This window comes from Tachypleus tridentatus, chromosome 7 (assembly GCF_004210375.1).
Source record: "Tachypleus tridentatus isolate NWPU-2018 chromosome 7, ASM421037v1, whole genome shotgun sequence".
NCBI classification, from domain to species: Eukaryota; Metazoa; Arthropoda; class Merostomata; order Xiphosura; family Limulidae; genus Tachypleus; species Tachypleus tridentatus.
In genome coordinates, this window is record NC_134831.1 from 139,734,043 (window position 1) to 139,756,427 (window position 22,385).

At 32.8% G+C, this 22,385-nt stretch overlaps 2 protein-coding genes across 3 annotated transcripts in view; one reads left to right on the forward strand and one right to left on the reverse strand.

The window, feature by feature from the left end:
• The window catches only part of Polr2C (RNA polymerase III subunit RpII33), a 28,571-nt gene extending 12,165 nt beyond the window's left edge, over nt 1–16,406 (reverse strand). The window contains exons 1-2 of one of the 2 annotated variants that reach the window (XM_076514345.1): nt 16,173–16,406; nt 1,850–2,021 (exon numbers count right to left, since the gene is read on the reverse strand). In XM_076514345.1, the coding sequence (XP_076370460.1) occupies nt 1,850–2,021; nt 16,173–16,258 (258 nt within the window). In that variant the 5' untranslated portion in view covers nt 16,259–16,406. The remainder of the gene's footprint in view (nt 1–1,849; nt 2,022–16,172) is intronic. The other variant, XM_076514344.1, reaches the window with a different exon arrangement.
• Nucleotides 16,407–19,567: 3,161 nt separating this feature from the next.
• Nucleotides 19,568–22,123, forward strand: LOC143256735 (L-threonine dehydratase catabolic TdcB-like). Its single transcript, XM_076514346.1, has one exon. The coding sequence runs from the start codon at nt 19,940–19,942 to the stop codon at nt 21,056–21,058; it is 1,119 nt and encodes a 372-aa protein (XP_076370461.1). The 5' UTR covers nt 19,568–19,939; the 3' UTR covers nt 21,059–22,123.
• Nucleotides 22,124–22,385: the final 262 nt, after the last annotated feature.

Consider the following 22,385-nt stretch of genomic DNA (forward strand, 5'->3'; position numbering starts at 1 on the left):
AAGATATTGCTGACGTACTAAATCAAATATAGTGACTACTCGTCTCTTACCATTTTCGGCAACTGTCCCTTATACATATACTTCTTTATATGACATACGTATAACCAGTTGAAAGCTCAATGTTTTTTTAGACATTTTTAACTATAACAGTGACATCTCCTCCCTTCTAAACAAGTCTTCAAGATGGTAAATCGAGTCTTTAACCTGTTACAAATTTCATATTTTTTCAGATTTAAATACAGCTTGGTAACTAAATTTGGTATATTCTAATGGAATTCTATGGTACTGATATAGTTACAGTTTTTTGGTTATTCATATTTTGGTTATAAGACCTAAAAAAATTACTTCATTTCACATTGCATGTGTGAAATTTCTTAAGGCTTAGCAACACACGACAAGTAGCAACCGAGCATAAAGGTTGTAATTAGAAAAGATACATGTTTGTTTTACTTCTTTATTTACTGTTCTATGTTTTAAGAAAAATAATTTAAAAACTTATTTGTGAATATTTACAAAATATTAATCCACTGAAACACAGCAAAAACAGGTTACTTTGTAAAGGACAGTTTTATATTCTTGGATATGGTAACATGAATGCATGTGTAACTTCTATGAGGTTACTTTTTTCATTTTTAGCCAGTGTTTACTGAAATGTCAATATAATAAAAATAATAAATACGTATAAATGCATAATGTTATGACATTCAAGCGACTTAGACTGAATTGTTATTGAGTTGTAATTTGTATTTATTCTAGAAAGAAAAAAGCATAATTTACATTTATTTCCTGATTGTTTACAGTTGTCATAACATTCATCAAATATACCAAATATATTATTATTTTTTTCATAAAACATTTGATAATAACCTAGAGGTTATAAAGATATCACATGTGAGATTTGAACATTTTCTGACACATAAAAGTATTTTTAAAATAAAAATTACTCAACATGTTGGATAGTCAACATTCTGAAAAAGAAATTAATGAAAAGAATCTTTAATTGAAAAATCTTAATACTTAATTCAAAAACCTGATATTCTGTGTACAAAAACCTTGCAATGTTCACCAATAACTTGCAAATTCTTGTAAATACATGCTTACATTATCAACAATTATAGTATAATTACTCAAGTGGATACTTCTGTGCTTATGAACTGGGTGTATTCCACCCAGCCCATAATGAAGGGGTTAATAATGGTGAGAACTGGGCCATTTCGAACTTTATCAGGTGAAAAGTCAGTAAGCAATTCAACAAATGTTCATTTCAGATACAAACGAGAAAGCATAATTTCACTGATGCTTAAAATAACAAGTGTGAACTGTGAATAAATTCTTGCTTATAAATCACATTCATGTTTCAACCTTTTCGTTATGATAATAAAGTAAAAAAATACAGAGTAAAATCACAACGTGCTCAAGCCTATTTCTATTTTGTCAACAGAGCAAAGTAATACTCAATGGTGTACAAATATTTTGTTGCAAAGACTGGATCTTTTCATTTCCTGAAAAGGGTAAATCATCTAGGAGAATACCTGAACACACTTTCCGACAATGTCCACCTTAAAATGATTTCAGGTGAAAAAGCCTTCAGACATCTTTTTTAGTCAGTGCAATGAATCAACATAGCCTCGATGAAATAAATTCAATCATTTCAAGTACTATTATAACCTTCTGCTGAATCTATAAACTAACTAATATTAGGTGTCACAGTAAAGACACCAACCAATGTTGGTATAAATGTCTTTATTATATAATTTTTAAACAAAGAAAAAAATTACAGAAAAGATCCTTAACATAGCACTTCTAACCACCAAAATCTACAGTAAAATAAAAACAAAAAATAAAATACCCGTGAAAACTGCATCTTATCAACAACATCATCACTTGTGAGAGGAATTAGGCCAAGACGATGAGCAATAAATTCATCGTGTAAAACTGAAGAATTCCCTTCCAGCTGTACCCAATCAATTGCTAACGTTGCCACTTCAGCAATAAATACTCTTCTCAGACTGTTTGCAACACTGAAACCAAAAGTAGATTATAGTTAATAGGCTTAACATTAATCAAAGTGGTCTCGCCTTACACAACATACATTGTTGTTAATATGATATGCAATTGTTTAAGTTTATTCAATGTTAAGGTGCAAAATCATCACAACTACCTTTATAGGTAGTTGTTTTGTTGTTGTTTGATTAAGAGGTAAATGTTGTTATTGGATTTGACATCTCTGGGATGCATTATATGCTCAGTTGAACCAGCTAATTTTAAGTATTAGGATAAACATGATTCCTGTCAAGTTAATCAGTTGTGACATTCTGTATTGAATGAATTACAACAAATATTGATAATACTACTACACTGAAGTTTAAAGTACATAAAATAGAGTTAATTACTTAAACAGCATTGACCAAAGTACTTAACTCATAACAAAACCACACACAAAACTAAAATACATTTTTATAAATTAAGCAGCATTAAAGCTGTAGCCTTATGCTACACATAAGTAATTATCACTGGTAAATGGTATTTCTTACAAATGAATGGATGATCAGATGCCCTAATTTGGCTGAAACAGTCCTAGTTTTTGAACAACCAGTCACTCTTATCAGTAACGTGACATTTTTCTATATGTAAAAAATACTACGAACATCTGGAAACCATGAATCAAAACATACAATTTTTTTTGTAAATTAGTAGAAAAAACATCACACAGCTTAAACTGACTCAGCAAAACTTCTGTTGCTTGTCATAAAATTGGTTAAAGGCATAGCAGATGAGAGAATGTCACATTTGGATATCTCACCTAAACAGAGAGACAGCTGAATACAAGTGGAAGATGCTATTCACAGATGAAGCTCAATTTTTAAACCTTGAAGCAACTATTTAAATTAACTGAAAGGTTAATGTGAATGACAGTTGTTCAGAATTTAATGATAAACTTGTGGCCAAGAAGTTGTTTGAAATACATTCATTCATTCAGAGGTATCTGTTGTAGCAGTAATTTAAATAAAAATATGATTTCCAATCAGTGAAATTATTACTTACATAACTGGCTCTTTATAATTTTCCAAAAAAAATGGTATTAGTTTCAAAATCTGCAAAATACAAGTGTCATGGTTTTACAACTTCAATTTTTTTTCCCTATCAACCTGTAAAGTTAAGTAAATGTTCAAACTATAGAAAATATTGAAGACATTTGCAAACAGCTTTTCTAAAGACAAAAATACTATGTATAACACATACATCAGCACTTTCAAGGAAGCTGAATATCACCTGTTGCTATTTTTAATAGTTTTCTTTAATCACACCTGACATTGCAAACTCCATATCTCTATACAATTTTAAAATTGAGAAACAAAAAGAGTGTCATACATTTCACAAATATGTAATATATCCTTGCTTTCCTTAATTATGTAATTATGGAGTTTCACCACACAACAACATTTTCAAGTATTAAGTATACATCATATGGTTTGTAATTAGTGTGGCTGTGTTATTCAAATCTTTCACACAATCTAAGCTTAGATCCTGGCACAATTCTTTAAAACTAGAAATCTTCTTGGTGATAAGATTCTTCACTTATATAATCCACACACTTCCACACAAACATTTCTCAGGTTTATCATTAGCAATGACAAAGGGTATTTTCCATTACAATTCACATTTATTGAACATATAGTTTGAATAAAAAGACACATCAAGAAAAGCTTACAAATTCTGAATGCATATATTTTGTACATATATATACAAATGTGTGTGTGTGTGTGTGTGTGTGTATGCACTGCAAATAAAGTATCACTTTCACATAAAACGTGTATATACACACACACACACAATTGGTGTGGGCTTGGTGAAAGTAGATTTTCAAAATGCTTCTGATAAATATCAGAGAGAACATTAATTAAGAAATATCATATTTGTATGAGTGAGTTGAAAAACCATAATGTTATCAACAGAGTTCTTTAAAATGACCTTTTTAATACTGGTGTGTCCTACAGGTCATTAGTTTGGTCTTTTTCTTATTTACAATATTAGGTGTTCACTTCATAAATCATAAGTCAGCTCATGACATTGAAGTCTTTGGTATTTTTAGATACACTGAATCACTATAAAATAAGTTGGACACATAACTGGTAAATGTTCTTTAATATAGTAAGTGCAAGATAACACATTTAGATTATAATAATTTGGATTACATGTTTAGAATACACTGGAAACTATTCAATAGTATGACTTAAGGAATAGATCTTGACACAGTGGTAAATAGACACTTAAGCCACTGAAGCAATGCTCTACTGTAAATAGTAACACTGATACCATTTTAGGATGTACTTAATAGATACCAATTAAAAGCAAAAATAAAAGGTAATTATCCATTCCTATGTCATTAGTTAGGCTTCACTTGAAATATTGTGTACACTTGTAATCTCATCTAAATATAGAATACTGACAAGTATGAGAAGGAAGAATGTATTCTCAAGACAGCTGGTATGAATATTAAAACTTTAATTAAAATAAAGTACAGGTTAACCTGAAGATGACCTTAGAAGGTAAAAACATTCTGTACATTATTTAATTAAAGTTTTAACAATCATACCAGCTGTCTTGAGAATACATTCTTCCTTTGAATCTCCTCATACTTATCAGTATTCTATATTTAGAATATCTCATCATCAGGAGAGTTCAAAGGAAGATGAGCAATATGATTGTAATTGGTTAGGATCCCATAAATTTCATAATTACAATTTTTGCTCAGATGCAGCCCCAAACTTGTACTGATCCCTTACATAACTTCACTATAGATATTACATATTGCCTTCCATGCCATTCCCATCTCTACCATATAGCACACTGCTGTTAATATTTACAAAAAACATCAACCTTGAATTCATCAGTAAGGAAAACATATCTAGTTTTACATATTTCACTGTTCGTGGTCAATACACTTCTCAATAACCACTGACGACATTAAAAACTTGATGAACAAAATATCTCACACACTAACATAGACTGAATCATCTCAAAAGTAACACAAAAACCAACAAAATGAGTCAACACAGAATACACCTATAATACACTAAATCTAATAAATAATGGAATTATACGCACGTATCAGAGATACCAAGTAGAACAAATGAAAACACCAGAAACTGTGGTAACACAATGCTACAACTGCCAGAGATACGATCATGTTTCAGCAACATGTCAAGCAACACCAAGGTGTTTCAGATGTAGTGGGAAACACCACAATGCAAAAAGAACAAGAAAAATTAAAATGTTGCAACTGTGGCCAAGAACACACAGCAAATTATAAAGGCTATGAGAAAATACAAATAAATAAAACAACAAATCTACGAAATAAAAGACACACCATCAAATGACAATGAATCAACAAACACTAATACACAACAAACAAAACCAACATTGACGCAAGACAAAATAGCATATGCACAAACACTCAATAAAGCAATCACACAACTACCAAAACAAAACGAACAGCAAGAAACAACAGATGTAATAAACAATAGCACACAGATAAAACACAACAATACACATACATCAAAACCATAAGATAATGGCAACTCCACTGAAGAAACAAACACAAATTACAAGACAAAGCTATTTGTAAATATAAACACAAATTTCATCACAGACTTTACAGCCAAGTACACAAAACCCACACAAACAACAAATTGCCTTGACTTCCTAATAAACACAGCAAAAAAACACATCATATCTTACATACCACAAATATTAACAACAATTACAGGATACCTGCTATCAACCTAAATTTACTGTTGTATATATCAACATCTAAGGCGTACTTACTTCCAAGAAACACGAGATCAAAGACATAATTCAACAAACTAACCCAGAAATTGTAATATTAAGTGAAACCTTACTATACAAAACCAATAGATTTAAAATACCATACTACACAACCATCAGGAAAGACAGATTAGATAAACAGGATAAAAACAGAAATGTTGCTGCTACACAAAAGAAATCTATTAGTTACTGAAATTCAAGTCAGCAGCAACAATGAACATGACTACTAATATCCTGTTAAATGTTCAACCTTTACAATAGCAGGAATTTATTGCTCACCTACAAAACAAAGACTTAAATTTAATATCTTTTCCCACAATCAAAATACCATTTTAATAGATTTAAACAGTAAACACATCAATCTTGGATGCAACTCCACAAATGCAAATGGAAGACTTCTCCTCCAATTCACAGGTGAACACAACATAACCTTCCTGAATGACGACACGCCTACACATACTACATATGCAACTAATACCAATGACATACTAGACATGCCTAAACTCATACAATATGAGCCGAAAACTAGTTAAATTTCATGGGGGAAAAGATGTAAACAGTGATAATTTACTTATATGGTGCATCTTTGATCTTACCCCCATAAAAATGCAATTTATACAAAAGAAAAATTTGACTACAAAAAAGCAAATTGGAAGGAATATAAAAAAGAATTAGACCACTGGCTATCAAACAAAATTATAAAAACAGCTAAAAATAAAATAAATATTGATAATTGCTGTCAAATAATCACAGAGTGCCTTCAAACTGCAGCAAATAAAACAATACCAAAACAACAACATAAAACCACAAATAATGCATGGAAACTACACAAACAATTAATAATACTAATCAAGCATAGATGTCAATTAAGAAGACAATTCATGGAGACAAGAGATAGAGAATTAAAAACACAAATAAAAAAAAAAATAAACCAATTCAGAGCAGAAGTAAAATTATTAAAACAAGAAAAAACACAACTAGTAGTATTCACCAAGTTAACTAAACATAAAAAAGCACAACCTCAGATCTATATGAATGAAGCACTTCTTCGGACTGCTACATCTGCAAATTTTTAGGACTAACATTTGACTCAAAGCTAACATGGGTAAACCATATAAATAATATTAAAACAAAAAGTTGGCAAAGAACAAACTATGCTAGGAGTCTAACTGGTAAAAATAGTGGAGCAATGGCAAATAACATCATAAAAATATATAACATATACATTAGACCTATCATTAACTATGCAGCTCCTACATTAATAAATGCAGGCAAAAAACTACTGCAAAGAATACAAAATACACTACTTACAACAGCTTATAAAGTACCTAGAACTACATTATCAGAATTCATGCATACATACGCACACATAGCAACAATAATAGATAGACTCCTACATAGTAGAATAAATTATTTTGACAAAAATTGGAGAAAAAATGAACTAGTAAGCAAACTAGACAGATACTATATACATGATGAAGATAGTCCTAAACACCATTCCCCAGTAAAAGATATTAAAAAAAAAAAAAGGCCACCTACAAACTAGACTCCACATTAGTTTAGGGGTTAATTAACTAATATTGCAAGGGTTTTATGTAAATGTTTTAAGTTAATAGCTATCTAATGAAAGTGCAAATAATTATGGAACTATAAAGAGAAATGATTTATTTCAAACAACTGTATGTGTAGATAGTGCATGTACATTGCCCTGATAGAGGCCTGAGTAAGTGCGGGTTACTCTGGCTATCAATGTATATATACACTTGATAGATGCTGAAACAAATATAAAGTAAGGAGAAAGAGGTTGACGAAACCTGACCCTCATGGTTATATAAACACCAATACCCAAATAACTATGAGAGAGAGAGAAGTCAATTTCAATTGCTTTTCATGTTCCTGATCAATGGTGAAACCTCGTGTTGTTGTGGGAGAACACAAACAAATGTATTATGAAGACAGACTTCTTTCATACATATCCATCAGCAAAAAAATGTTAGTTAATGAAGACAATGTACTGCAAAAAATGTTGGAAACTAAAGAAATATTAACACGTTTGTAAGTGGAATATCATGTGATTTAGTGTTTTCAATTTCTTCAACATCCTTATGAGATGGTTGAAACATGATTAAACCAGGTACAATAACATCAGAAAGATAAGAAAATGTACAAAACATGAACCATATATCAATCATATAACACAAATGTAACTGTAAACTAAACTAAGCAATGAAATAACATGAATATTTGAACACCAACATTCAGTTGAGAAAAATAAATAATTATAAAAAATAGCATGCTCAGTGAATGCCATCAATATATAGGTATTTATAATTTTACACACACTAATTTACTCTATACAACTAAAAGGGTGTTTTAGGCCAAACAGCAGTCAAGCTGGCTTTCACAAACTATAACACATTACAGCACTTAAAAGTTTTATCATAACTTCATTATAGTAACACACACACACACAAGTTTTTACAGCAGTTTAGCTTTTTCATGTGATCATCTGCAAATTAGTGAATTTAGTGGGCAAACAAGGAAGGATGAACTTCATAAACTTAAACTGAGCCTAGAAAATCAAAGTATGGTACTCAAAAAATAAATTGCAGAATCAGAAAGAAATACATGTGCCAGCTATGTAGTATCAAAGTTGATATCAGAAAATATGAAGCCCTTTACTGATTGGGATTTCATGAAAGTGTATTTGATAGCAATTGTAGAGATTCTATGTCTGAAGAAAAAGACTATTTTCAAATATCAGTCTTTTTGCAAGAACAGTTACACAACAAATAGAAGAAATGTCAGTGGATGTGAAAAATTGTACAAGAGAATACTGCAGCAATTTCCAGTTCTCAATAGCACTGGATGAGAGTAAAAATACCAAAGACACCGCTCACCTTGCAGTACTTGTACGTGGAGTAAACTCAATTTTTGACATTGTTCAGGAATTTGTTCAGCTGGAATCTATGAAGGCCACTACCACAGAAGCAGACATTCTTCAAGCATTGCTCAAGTGTACTACAGTCATTAAGCTGAATTTATCAAAGCTAGTATGTGTAAGAACTGATGGAGTGCATTTAATGGTTGAAGAAAAGAAAGGTATCATGGCTTTGCTTTAAAGACACATGGGAGGCCTCAGAATTAAACAATGAAAAATGCACTGCATAATCCACCTGAAAGCATTGTGTACCAAGTCCTCAAATTTGAAGGACATGATGGTGAGGACAGTAAACTTGATCTTGTCTTGGGGATTGAACCATCATCACTTTCAACAACTTTTATCAGAAGCAGAGACTCAGTACAAGTACCTGCTCTACTTCTGCAATGTTTGGTGGCTCAATCGAGTCACAATGTTAGGAAGAGTATACATGCTGCGGGAAGATCTTGCTACATTCCTTGAAATTAAAAATGCAAATGTCCCAGAAGTTCACAATCTCAAATGGCTTTCAAATCTGGCATTTCTGGGGGATTTAATATCTCATTTAAACAACCTGAACTTGCAACTTCAGGAAAGAAATCAGATGATACATGTGATGTGTGAATACATTGTCACCTTCAAAACAAAACTACAACTGTGGGAATGCCAGCTTGAGAAATCAAACTACACATATTTTCCAAAACTCCAGGAGACCAAACTAACAGATACCAATGTATTTGTGCCTGTGATACATAACTTGAGAACTCAGTTTTCTTCCCATTTTACTGACATTCATTCTCGCATAAGCGATTTCAGGTTATTTGTCACCACATTTGACATCAAAGTACACACCATACCAGAAAATGTTCAAATGAAACTTACTGACATTCAGTGCAAGATCTATGAAAATCCAAATTTCATGCAACTGGCATATCTCTACTAGAGTTCTTCAAGAAATATCTTTCTGAATATGGGCCACCCTCAGAGAGCCAATAATGAGAAATAATTGAAGGCCTTAGTTTAATGAGATACCTGTCAAACCACAAGAAAACTTACCTACAAACTTAATATTCATTATTCAACAGTTTCTTGACATCTTGAAATGAATAGTTAGGTGAAAATCATTCATAAATGGGTACCTCCTAAATTGACTGAAAACATCAAAGAAGACAGATAGAAGTCTGTTTCTCATTCCAAGCTCGCAGCAAAAACAACCTATTTCTCCACAGAATTGTCACCTATGATGAAAAATGGATTCTGTACAACATTCTGTGATTATGAAAAAGTATCAAAACCAGCTCTTCACCATAAGAAGCTTATGGTCAGTATTTAGTAGTCATCAACCAGTGTGATCCATTATTCATTCTTAAATCAAGGAGAAATAACCACAGCAGAGAAATACTGTTGTGAACTTGAAATTATCCATCCAGCAATAGTCAATCATAGTGGATTCGTACAGCTTCATGACAATGATTGATCACATGTCTCACATGTATCAAAGGATATCCACTTCTTTAAAGATGGCATTTATAAACATAAAACTCATTGGCAGAAGTGTATTAAGTCTAAAGGAGGTTATTTTGATTAAATAAATAACAAAAACATATACATATTTCACATTTTCCTTCAAAAATCAAACACTTCATATACACAGCCTGATATATTTAAGTTTTCCAACATAGTGGTATGTTGCTTTTGAAGACAGTCCCCACAGGCACTTTAACAGTTTGTTACAAATGACAATAAGTCAGATGGTTCTTTGTCTTTAGTTACTGTTAGACATACAAGACTGTTTAGTGTAAGGTTTGAATCTGGTTTGATTTTGAATTTCGCACAAAGCTACATGAGAATTATCTGTGCTAGCCATCCCTAGCTTTGCAGTGTAAGACTAGAGGGAAGGCAGCTAGTCATCACCACCCACTGCCAACTCTTGGGCTACTCTTTTACCAATGAATAGTGGGACTGACTGTCACATTATAATGCCCCAACGGATGAAAGGGCGAGCATGTTTGGTGTGACGGGGATTCAAACCCGCAATCCTCAGATTATGAGTTGAGTGCCTTAACTACCTGACCATGCCAAGCCCATTTAGTGTAAGAGTTATTATTTAGTTCATTTAGTGATCCAATATCTAATAATTATTTAGCTTCATAACAAGTTAAAAACCAATTATTTTAAAAATAATTAAGACACATTTTGTCACATAACTCGGTATGAGTCGCTATACCATGTGTGCAGTTCAACTGCTGTAAGTTGATGTCACATTACTCAAGCTTTCTGTAGTTTTAAGTGATTATTATTATATCATAGTGTCTATGTGTCAGTTGCACAATATATATATATAGACAGAAATATTGGTGGCCAAGTGAACACAAGTAAAATTGGAAGAAAGTGCAGTCAGAAAATGTTAAATTAGTGAAGTTAGACTGTGATTGTTATCTTAGCCATAATAGATAATATTCAAAGTGAGATTTACAGTTTAACAGAGGTAAGGAGAATAATTTGTCCTGTCAAAGGGTGTTCTAATGTAACTAAGCTAGCCCATATGGACTTTGACAAAAAAAAAAAAAAAACACTTATTTAGACCTCTGGATACAACTGTGGTAACCCATGGGGTAATGCAAGTGAACTTATCACTAATCACATTATAACAGAAGAAAAAGAGAATTATTTAGAATTTTAGATACATTTGTGACATTTTACAGTGTAAAAAATATCAATACATATGACAACATTTTGGAACAACATGGATCTTACTGGCCCATCTTGGCTATGCCATCTTCTAAACTAAACTATTAAAAAATTTTAAAAATATCTTAAAGCCAGGCCTTATCATTCACACATTTATTAAACTTTCTATTAAGCTCACTTAAATTTGCTGCTTCCAGAATATCCATAGGCCACAAATTCCAAAGGTTACCCCCTGTTGGAAAAATAAAACTATTTTAACTGAAGATGACTCCCACCCTGCCAAAATGTACAGTTGTGTCCCCTAAACATACTATTCTCACTTTTGAGTATGATAAAAGAGGATACATCAACTGTTTAAATTCCATTTACAATCTTAAACACCTAAATTAGATCTCCTAAACTCTAATTTTATTCAGGAGAAAATTTCATATTTTAACTTTTCCTTATATGACAACCCCTCCATCCCAGACACCATTCTACTAACCTTTTTCTGAACCCTTTCCAACAGTTCAATGTATTTCCTAAGACAAAGAGCCCAAGACTGAACATCCAAATGTAGACTAACCAGTGACCTGTTCAACATAATTATAACCTCATCAGATTTTTATCCAATATTTCTTTAGATAAACCTAAAATCCAATTTATCATAACACTACCAACACCACAATGTTTGAATGGCTTTAGAGACTGCTTGACTATTACACCAAGATCCCTTTAGAAATTTCATGACATTGTTTAGGTTATTTCCATCAAAATTGTATTTATAATGCAAATTATAACTCTAATGCATTATCTTCATTTATTATAATTGAAACCCATCTGTCATTTATTTGACTAACTCACTAAATGATCTAAATCCTTTTATAAACCCACAGCATCTACTTCACAGCCAGCAACACCTAAAGTCTTGATAACATCTGCATATTTAAGTAGCTTCTTATTCCTTCTTCTATGCCACTGATGTAAATCAAAAAAAGCAAAGGTCCTGAGACTGAGCCCTGAGGTATTGCACTTGTAACATTAATTAGGTTTGACTGAGCTCCATTTGTAACAACAGTTTACTTCCATCCAGCAACTCTATTCTGTCCAAGTTGTTAACTTATCTCCCACACTAATAGAGATTTTTTACAAGCCTTTTATGTGGCTTCTTGTCAAATACAGTGGTACTTTGGTTCTCAAACTTAATCCATTCTAGAAGACTGTTCGAAAACTGAATCAATTTTTCCCATAAGAAATACTGAGAATTAAATTAATCCGTTACAGACCTCCAAAAATTATGCCTTTATGAAGCATTTTGAGTAAAAATATTGCTTATTTATACCTGTATAATAATACATGCATAAAGTCAACCACAAAAACTATAAACACAATAAAAAAACAATAAATGAAAATTTAACTGCACTTTACCTGTGCTGAGGAGAGCTGATGGCGTAAGTGAAAGGTGGTGAGGAACGTGGAGAGTAGAAGGATTATTATTGTTTGGAAGGAGAGTCACCTTCCATAAAAACGTCAGGTAATTCTCCTTCTGGGGTGCTTTCTCTTTTGTCTCTTAGCATTGCTACAACCTGCTTGAGACTCACTGGACCTATTTCTCACTAAAAACTTGTCTAATGCAGTTTGTTTCTGCCTGGCACCCTCCCCATGTCTCACCACATTATGTATGCCACTTCTCTTCCTAAATTTTTCAAACCACCCCCTACTAGCCTTAAAGGCATCACTTGTATCAGCACTCCTTCCAGATGTGTTTTTCACGAGGTCAGCATGCAACTGCTTTGCTTTCTCACAAATGATGGTCTCAGAAATACTATCACCAGCTAACTGTTTTTTGTTTACCCAAATCAACAACAGTTTTTCTACCTCTTCCATTGTTTATGATCTTTGTTTCATAAGCACTGTCACTCCTTTTGCAACATCAGCTCCTTTGATGACCTCTTTATTTTTCAGTATGGTGCAGATTACAGACTTCTCCATATCAAACTGTGTAGCAAGGTCAGACACGGGAACACCACTCCCATACTTCACTATGAGATCTTTTTTCACCTCTATTGTGGCTCTAACAACTTTTTTTTTGGTTTACTGCTTTCATTATCCTTCTTTGACCCCATAGTGGCTTATATAATCAGAATATTTAGAAGAAAAAAAAACAAAGAAAAATGAGAACGTTCACAGCAGATTTTAGCAGGGGTGTGGACTGAGCAACAGGTGCAGGTAAAATGTTTTGGGCAAGACTGGCATGGGTCAAAAATGGTAGAAGAGTTGTTCAGGTCATCAGTTGGATTATTTCAGGGGTTTGGGGGAACGACATCTTGGTTTGGGAACCAAGTTTATGTTCAACAACCAAAACATTTTTTTCTCAAACAATATGTTTGAAAACCAAATTGTTCTAGAAGGGAGTTGTTCGAGAACCAAAGTACCACTGTACTTTCTGAAAATTCAAATAAACCAAATATGCACTCTCACCCTCACCTACATTAGCAGTATCTTTTTCAAAGAATATAAAGAAATTTGTAAGGTATGATTTTCCCTCAGTAAAAACATATTGACTATCCAGTAAAATTCTGAACTTAGTTACATGGCTTTGAAAAGCATCTTTATCAGACTTTATAACACTTTTTCCACAACAGATGTAAAACTAATGGGTTGAAAATTACTGGGATAATTTTTATCATCTCCCTTGAAAAGAGGAATTGCATTAATTCACTTCTAATCTTCTGGTATCTGCTCACTATTCAAAAACTTATAAAAAGAATTATAGTAAGTGGCTCACATATTCAAATTTCAATCTCCTAAACTATAAGGGAAATATAATCTAGCTCAGGAGACTTACTGTTCTTGTATGACTTGTTTTAAACATATTATTTTAGAATAAGTAAGCTGTGTATTGTCCATTTATTGTTTGAGTTACCACAACAAGTTACATTCACCCACTGTAAAGAATCCCAACTCATAATCAAAACATGACAGTCACTAAAGTGACTGCCATTGTTAAATGCAGAGTTTAGACAGCATGTTAACATGCATTCACCACAATGTTCTTGTTCATATACATGATCACTGTGTATCTCAGGGTAGCTGGTATGGATATAAATGCTTTTACTAATAAAGCAAAGAACAACATTTTGACCTGAGAAGATCAAAATGTTCTCTACTTTATTATTAAAAGTGCTAATACCTATACCAGTTGTCCCGAGATACATTTTTACTTTAAATGGGTTTCTCCTTATCACAAAACCCAATCACTCCTATAAATTATAATGATTAGAACATTCTGCCAACAAATTAATATCCAATGTACAAAGTAAAGCTTAACATTTTTATGTTATACAATTTAATAGTGACAGCAATCTTCATAAAGAAAAACCTAAACAAATTAATTTCACTAAGATCAGTTGAAAAGACTTATTATTTCTACAAAAACAATTAAACTTTTGTTACTGGGAATGGAAATACAGTTGTTTTAACTGAAATAAAAAGAACATATTATCTATGGACAACAAGGGACCTGTTGGTCCTTCTTGACTGTCCCATCCTATAAGCTTAACTAAAACTATTAAATAAAATAATTTAAAGCCAGCCCTTATCATTCAAATATCAATCAAACTTTCTTTTAAACTCACTCAAATTTACTGCCTCCACAACATCTAAAGGCAACCCATTCCATAAGCCAACCACCCTATTTAATAAACAAAACTGTCTGAGCAGAAGACATTTTCTACTTTAACTATATCTATGCTTGTGTCCCCTACTTCTATAATTCTGAATATCAAGTATAAAAAATGTTGTTGCATCAACATTATCAATTCCTTTTATAATTTAAACATTTCACTCAGACCCCCTTGAACATCTTTTTCATGTGAAAACAATTTTAAAGATTTTAATCTCTTGTTTGATAGCCCCTCCATCCCAGGGACCATTTTAGTACCTCTCCTTTGAGCCTTTTCCAACCATTCAACAATTTTCTGATGTAAGGAGTCCAAGACTAAACACAATACTTCAAATGTGACCTAATTAGTGTCCTATATAATAAAATTATAACCTCTTCAGACTTGTATTGAGAAACACACTAAGAAGCAGATTCTGAAACCATCATTTTCAAAATTTAAAACATAACATGAAAATACTCTAGTGAACATTTCTCATACTTGTTTCGCTTAAGGTTTCAGAATAGTTCAAGCTTTAGTTGCTTTTTGCAATCAAACTCATATTATGCACTACTAGCCACCAACTGCAAGATGTGACACGAGTGCTACTAACGATTGCACATTCATTGGAGTAATAGTATTACTCTAAAAATTATGCAAATAGTGTCTGTGTTATGGTTATATTCAGTGCATGTTTTTCTTCAAAATCTGATACACTGGATTGACCTCTTATAAAGTTTACTAAGGTAAATTTAAGGTGACACTTTAAAAATTAATGCATACACAATTTTATATTATAAACGATACAGCAGTCTTTTAATTTGCACAATTAAAGCCCAATCACGAACGTGCCTATTAAAATAAGTTCCCTCCCCAAAAAAAACGCAACTCGAGACCTCCTAAATATTAAAATGACTAATACAAAATAAAAAAAACGCCAAATCCGTAAATAACACGCAGGTTTGACAGCCCTATAACACTTCAACTTTTTAATATTACGTTAGGCTTAAGAAAATTGACAGATTTAACTTAGTTCATACTGTCATAATAAATCACATAAATTTTCCAACTTCGCGCTTAACAAAGATTACCTTAAATCAGTATCTTCAATAAAGAATTTCACATTTTCTTTAGTGATTTCACTGATATGAACAGAAGGCTGGTTGGCGTACGGCATTTTTATTTATTTAACAAAAATGTCACGACACGTTTAGAACACACAAACTGCTAAGCCTAGTATTACGAAATACTACTGCACATCAACAGCCTCTGTTCTAACATCCAGCACAACCGACCACTCGAAAAATCAAATGATCAGTTGTTTTTGTATATGTCAAATTAATTTCACAATATCAACTTAAACATGAAGAAGAAAAATATGGATAGAAATTTCATACACACATAAAAATCTACCAATACTGAATACTGGATCAGTTTGAGGCATGACTAATTTAAATAATCATATATACACAATGGTGTAAGTATCGTAGTAATAACAATTTTTTTTTTTTTAATTGGACACTCAACGTTTCGTCTTACAGCTGGTTCAGGAGGCTCTATGAACACACAAACTACTTCAGCTGGTTTTAATAATTAATTTTGTTTGAATCTATGGCATGCATTTGTACAGCGTTTATTTGACATGTTAAAACCGTTACCTGTAGTAAACAAATGTTCTATCTAAGTTACAGATTAAAATATAAACACATTATAAGGCGCCATTCTTCGTCCTATTTATCTGTAGTCGTAATCATTCGATGATGAAAGCGTCTTTAAATTTTCTGTTAATGTGCTTAGTATCTTTGATAAGGATTTCTACGGAGAATGGTTACTTCATGTCAAGCGTTATTAGTTCATAATCAGTTAGACAATGATCTACGACTGCTCCTTTTTCATGTTGTTGTTTATAAAGATAATCAATATCTTCTCATATCCTTGTGTGTAAGGTTCTTCTGGTTTCCCCGATGTACTTATGATTGTTTATTTGGTTTGTTTTGGAATTTCGGGCAAAGCTACACGAGGGCTATCTGCGCTACCCGTCCCTGATTTAGCAGTGTAAGACTAGAGAGAAGGCAGGCAGCTATTCATCACCCACCGCCACCTCTTGGGCTACTATTTTACCGACGAATAGTGGAATTGACTGTCACAATATAATTCCCCATGGTTGAAAGGTTTGTCTGGTGTGACGGAATTCGAACCCTGGAATTACGAGTCAAGTACCTTAACCACATGACTGTGCCAGGCATGTACGTATGATGGCAGATGTTTCATGTAAACTGGTAAACAATATTGGAGGGAAGACACCCATCTTTGAATTGCGAAATATATCAAATTCATGATATTTGCCAACAAGATTGATACAATAATTTTCTTTCTTAACACAAATGGAGTTTAGTACATAAAAATTTTACAAACTCACAAACAATATTGAGTTTTCCATCTGGTCTGGAACTAAATATTTTATTAACAGTTCACGGAGAACGAATTAACTATAATTAAAATGCAAAAGTTTTAAAACTTACAAAAAATATTAAGTCGTCTATCCGGTCTGGAACTCAACATTTTGTCGGCGGTTCACGAGCCACAAATTACGTTTAGGTTGATACGCAGATACTCTTCAATTAACGGGAATATGCCCGGCATGGCCAAGCGTGTTAAGGCATGCGACTCGTAATCCGAGGGTCGCGGTTCGCATCCCAGTCGCGCCAAACATGCTTGCCCTTTCAGCCGTGGGGGCATTATAAAGTGACGATCAATCCCACTATTCGTTGGTAAAAGAGTAGCCCAAGAGTTGGCGGTGGGTGGTGATGACTAGCTGCCGTCCCTCTAGTCTTACACTGCTAAATTAGGGACGGCTAGCACAGATAGTCCTTGAGTAGCTTTGTGCGAAATTCCAAAACAAACAAACAAACATTAACGGGAATGCTAGCTAACTTTATTCTTCGCATGCGAATTTTTTCATGACGAAAATATTTATTATCCTTGTAAACATACTAACGTCTGGAGTTAATTCACTGAAGTTTGTAATATTCGAAATCTATAGAAGTTTCTGGTCAAATATCTCTAGTTTTCCGAAGCATTTGTCACAATTTTAGCTTCTGAGGCTTATAGTATTCTGACTGTAGCGACTCAACGATATTATTCTGTCTCTTAACGTGTCAATTTATAACTTATAGGGTGAGGTGCGTGTGTTTTTCTAATAGCAAAGCCACATTTAGCGATCTGCTGAGTCCACCGAGGAGAATCGAACCCCTGATTTTAGCACTCTAAGTCAATAGACTTACCTCTGTACCAGCGGGAGACTTAGGGAAAAGTTCTCGAAAGTTCGATTGACAACAATATTCGAAGATACGCTAGTGCTTTCGTAAAACATATATTGTTGATTCTTACACTCAATAACCTACAAATTTAGAGACCAGGCGGATCTTGCGCAATACATATTTAACAATATAAGTTAAATGTATTTCTAATTATATATATAACAGAAGCAAACAGAAGTATTAATATAAAATTAAATCCGTTACATTATTTGCATAAAAATACTTTAATATATTTATATTTAAAACTTTCTAATTGTACTTATAAGACATCCTTTAAGTTCCAGCTGAGATATGACGCTGCATACATATTACCTTTCAACTGTGTGAACACGACTGTCAATCCGAGTACGGCTCGGTATGGCCAGATGGGTTAAGACATTCAACTCTTAATCAGAGGGTTGCGGGCTCGAATCCACATCGTATCAAATATGCTCGCCCTTTCAACCGTGTGGGCGTTATAATGTGACGGTCAATCCCACTGTTCGTTGGTAAAAGGGTGTCCCAAGAGTTGGCGGTGGGTGATGATGACTAGCTACCTTCCCTCTAGTGTTACACTGCAAAATTATAGATGGCTAGCGCAGATAGCCCTTGAGTAGCTCTGCGCGAAATTCAAAAAACAAAACAAAAACAATCTCACTATTTTGTTAAAAGTAACTGTATAGATTGTAGTATCTTATTATCTTGCATAGAAAATTTGCGATTTGCTGATGTTTTGGTCAGTTCTTTACACTGAGCATTGCGACTTACAGAAATATGAAATAACTTGCTAAGATGCAATATGTGGATCTGACCGGTAGTAAACGGCATAACTGGTAATTCGAGAGCTGATATTACCATGTTACATTAAAGATGGCAACAACCAAGCTAAAAGAGTGTGATCAACCAACAAAAGATTTTAGCTGTTTTATAAAATTAAACTTTTAAATGATCTATAAAAGTTTTAATTTTTAAATTCAAAATCGAAGAAAATTATGGCATATTTAATTATATCGAACTATAAATTTTTTTGTGCACAAGTGGAACTTGTACAGTTGCGTTCTTCTCATCCGACGTGCACAAGACACAGCTGAAGCATTCAAACATGTGCATACCATTGAAGAAAATGCAGGCAATTTAGGTTGTGGCGTGGCCGACACGTGTGCCCATTTCTCTACAGCTACATTCTAAGCAAAGGTGGTGATCGTTTCTCTATCCATTTTCATAATTATGCTTTCAAGAAAAGAAGGTTAACTTCATTTTTTGGTATGCGAGAAATTATGTGGTCTATATTATTTTAGTAGAACTAGAACTAGTGTTTTTACTTCGTATTTTTCCAACTTAAATTATTATGATTTCAGTACCGTATTGCCATCAGCCTTTAAACGTGTAAAATTTCAGAAGTCAACAGGAAATTGAACATTAATGAATACATTTAATTTTGATAAACGCTAAAAGTAAGCTAGAAAGCAGGTCATTCCAAGTTCAGTTTAATCTTTATATTTTCAAGTGATAAACACGTGTCCTGATATCTACTGTAGAGATCTGAAGATTGTACAATCATGAAGAAAAGCAGATCATCATCTATAGCACAGTCCCTTAGTGAAAAACTTGGCGGAGTTAAATCCATCAGTACACTTACCTTGTACACTAACTCGGGCAAAACTGCAACATCATCAAAATGGCCTCCAGCGGATCTTCCGAATTTAGTAGAAGGAATTATAAACGCTCGAAAACGAATATGTAAACACATTGTTCACACATCGACGGAATACTCTCCAGTGATGAGCCAACTGGGATTCTGTAAAGTTTTTATAAAGATGGAGAATGACCAAAGAACAGGGTCTTTCAAGATACGAGGGGCTTTGAACAAGCTGATGCAAATGAAAGATGATGATATTACCAACCAGTGTTTACCCATTTTGGCGTCAACAGGAAACCATGCTTTGGCTTGTGCTCATGCTTTTAATGTTCTAAATATATATGGAAAGATTCTAGTTCCAGAGAATATCAACTGTGAGATACTTTCATTTCTACGTGCACTTAACGCTAATGTGCAATTTTATGGTTCGTCAATTGAGTTAACAGAAATAAAAGCAAGATTAATGGCTGCAGAAGAAGACAGGATTTTTATTTCTTCATACAATGACCTAGACATTATTTGCGGCCATGGAACTATTGCAATTGATATTATAGAAGACATACCAGAAGTGGATATTGTAATTGTTCCTGTTGGAGGAGGAGGTTTGATTTCGGGAATTGCTGCTTACCTAAAGCAACTGAAACCCCAAGTGAAGGTGATTGGATGCCAACCTGAGAAAGCTGCAATTTTGTCGAAGTCAATAAAAGTAGGCTATGTAATCAAAATGGACAACCTACCAACGATAGCGGACTCCACTAATGTTAAGTTAGAAGAAGATTCCATCACATTGAATATGTGTGCCCAACTTGTGGATGAGTGGATTTTGGTTTCGGAGGATGAAATTGCAGCAGCAGTTTATTACATGATGGAACACCACCACCGCATTGTAGAAGGAGCTTCAGGAGTGGCTATTGCAGGGTTTAAGAAAACCTCGTCAAGATATCAAGATAAGACTGTCGTCATTATATCCTGCGGATCTAATATTAATATGAAAGAAATAAAAAAAATAGTAGAAAAGAACGGGCCTCAAGATGATTAACTGGACGAAAGTAACTTTTCTTTTAATTCTGCAAGTTTGTTTTTGCTGTAAGTTATGAAAGTACAAAATTACGCCAACAAGGTATTTATGGCAGAGTATTAGCCTTAAACGTGAGTTGCCTACAGAATGGTTTTTATCTTTGGCAGTTTAAAAATATCTTAAAGTGAAGAAGTACTGACACAATGAATAATTTATATAATTTAATATATATCACATTATTTTTTAAATGTAGATATAAATTTATCTTTTTGTAAACAAAAGTAAAAAGGAAATAGTAAAGACAATTTGGATATCGTATAACTGGGTGGAAACTAATATTCATAACTATTAATATTTAATTTTGTCGATTATGTTATGAATTTAGAATTTTCTTCATATTTCACATAGTTGTAGGATAAAATTAATATGTTTTACTCTATTATGAATGATACACCTAGCAATGTTGTTTGTTATTAAGCATAAAGCTACATAGAGGACTATCTGTGCTCTCTCAACCACGACTATCGAAACACGGTTTTTAGTTGTGTAAGTTCGCGAACGTACTATGGTGAAACGTACTAACAAACTGCTCCAATAATATTTGTATTTAATAGTGCGTAATGATATTTTAATATCTGAAAATAGTGCGTAATGATATTTTAGTATCTGAACTGAGACTCTTCTGATGCATGATTTTTTAACTTTTATCATTAAAAAATTATTTCATGATTTGAACAAGTTTAAAACTCGTTATGCAACGTACAAAATATTTTGTTTATCTTTTTCCCGGATTTCAGAAGACGTTTGTTTCGTATAAAAAGAATATGACGAAATTGTCTTATAATTCGTTGAATTTCTATTCATTATACTACTTTAAAAATCTGATGGACTGTAAAACTTATTTATGTTGTGTGTTTGGTTTGTTGTTTTTTTATATAATTTTGTTGTTTATTCGTTTTACTTTTTTGCTTTGTTGAAATTATTTTTGTTGGGTTTTTCAAACTTTATCGATTGCTGGATATATAGTTTTAAAAATCTATTTTCTTTGCTTCTCTTAAAGTAAAATAAATGTTCTATCTTCTCTTATAACTCGATCTCTGTTTCCTTTATTTCTGAAGAAATACACCTTAACTAGTGAGATAACTCGCAGTAGGAAGACCTTTTGCTATCCATTGATGTCTGTAAGAATAATTCAACTTTTCTATGTAAAAAGGAGAGTAATTATAAATTAGATCACATTTTAGATTGAAACATTTTACTTATACAATGACCAAAAATTTTGCTCCTGCCATTTCGTTAATTGTTATATATCATTTTGACAACATTCCTACAAATAATTGTATACATA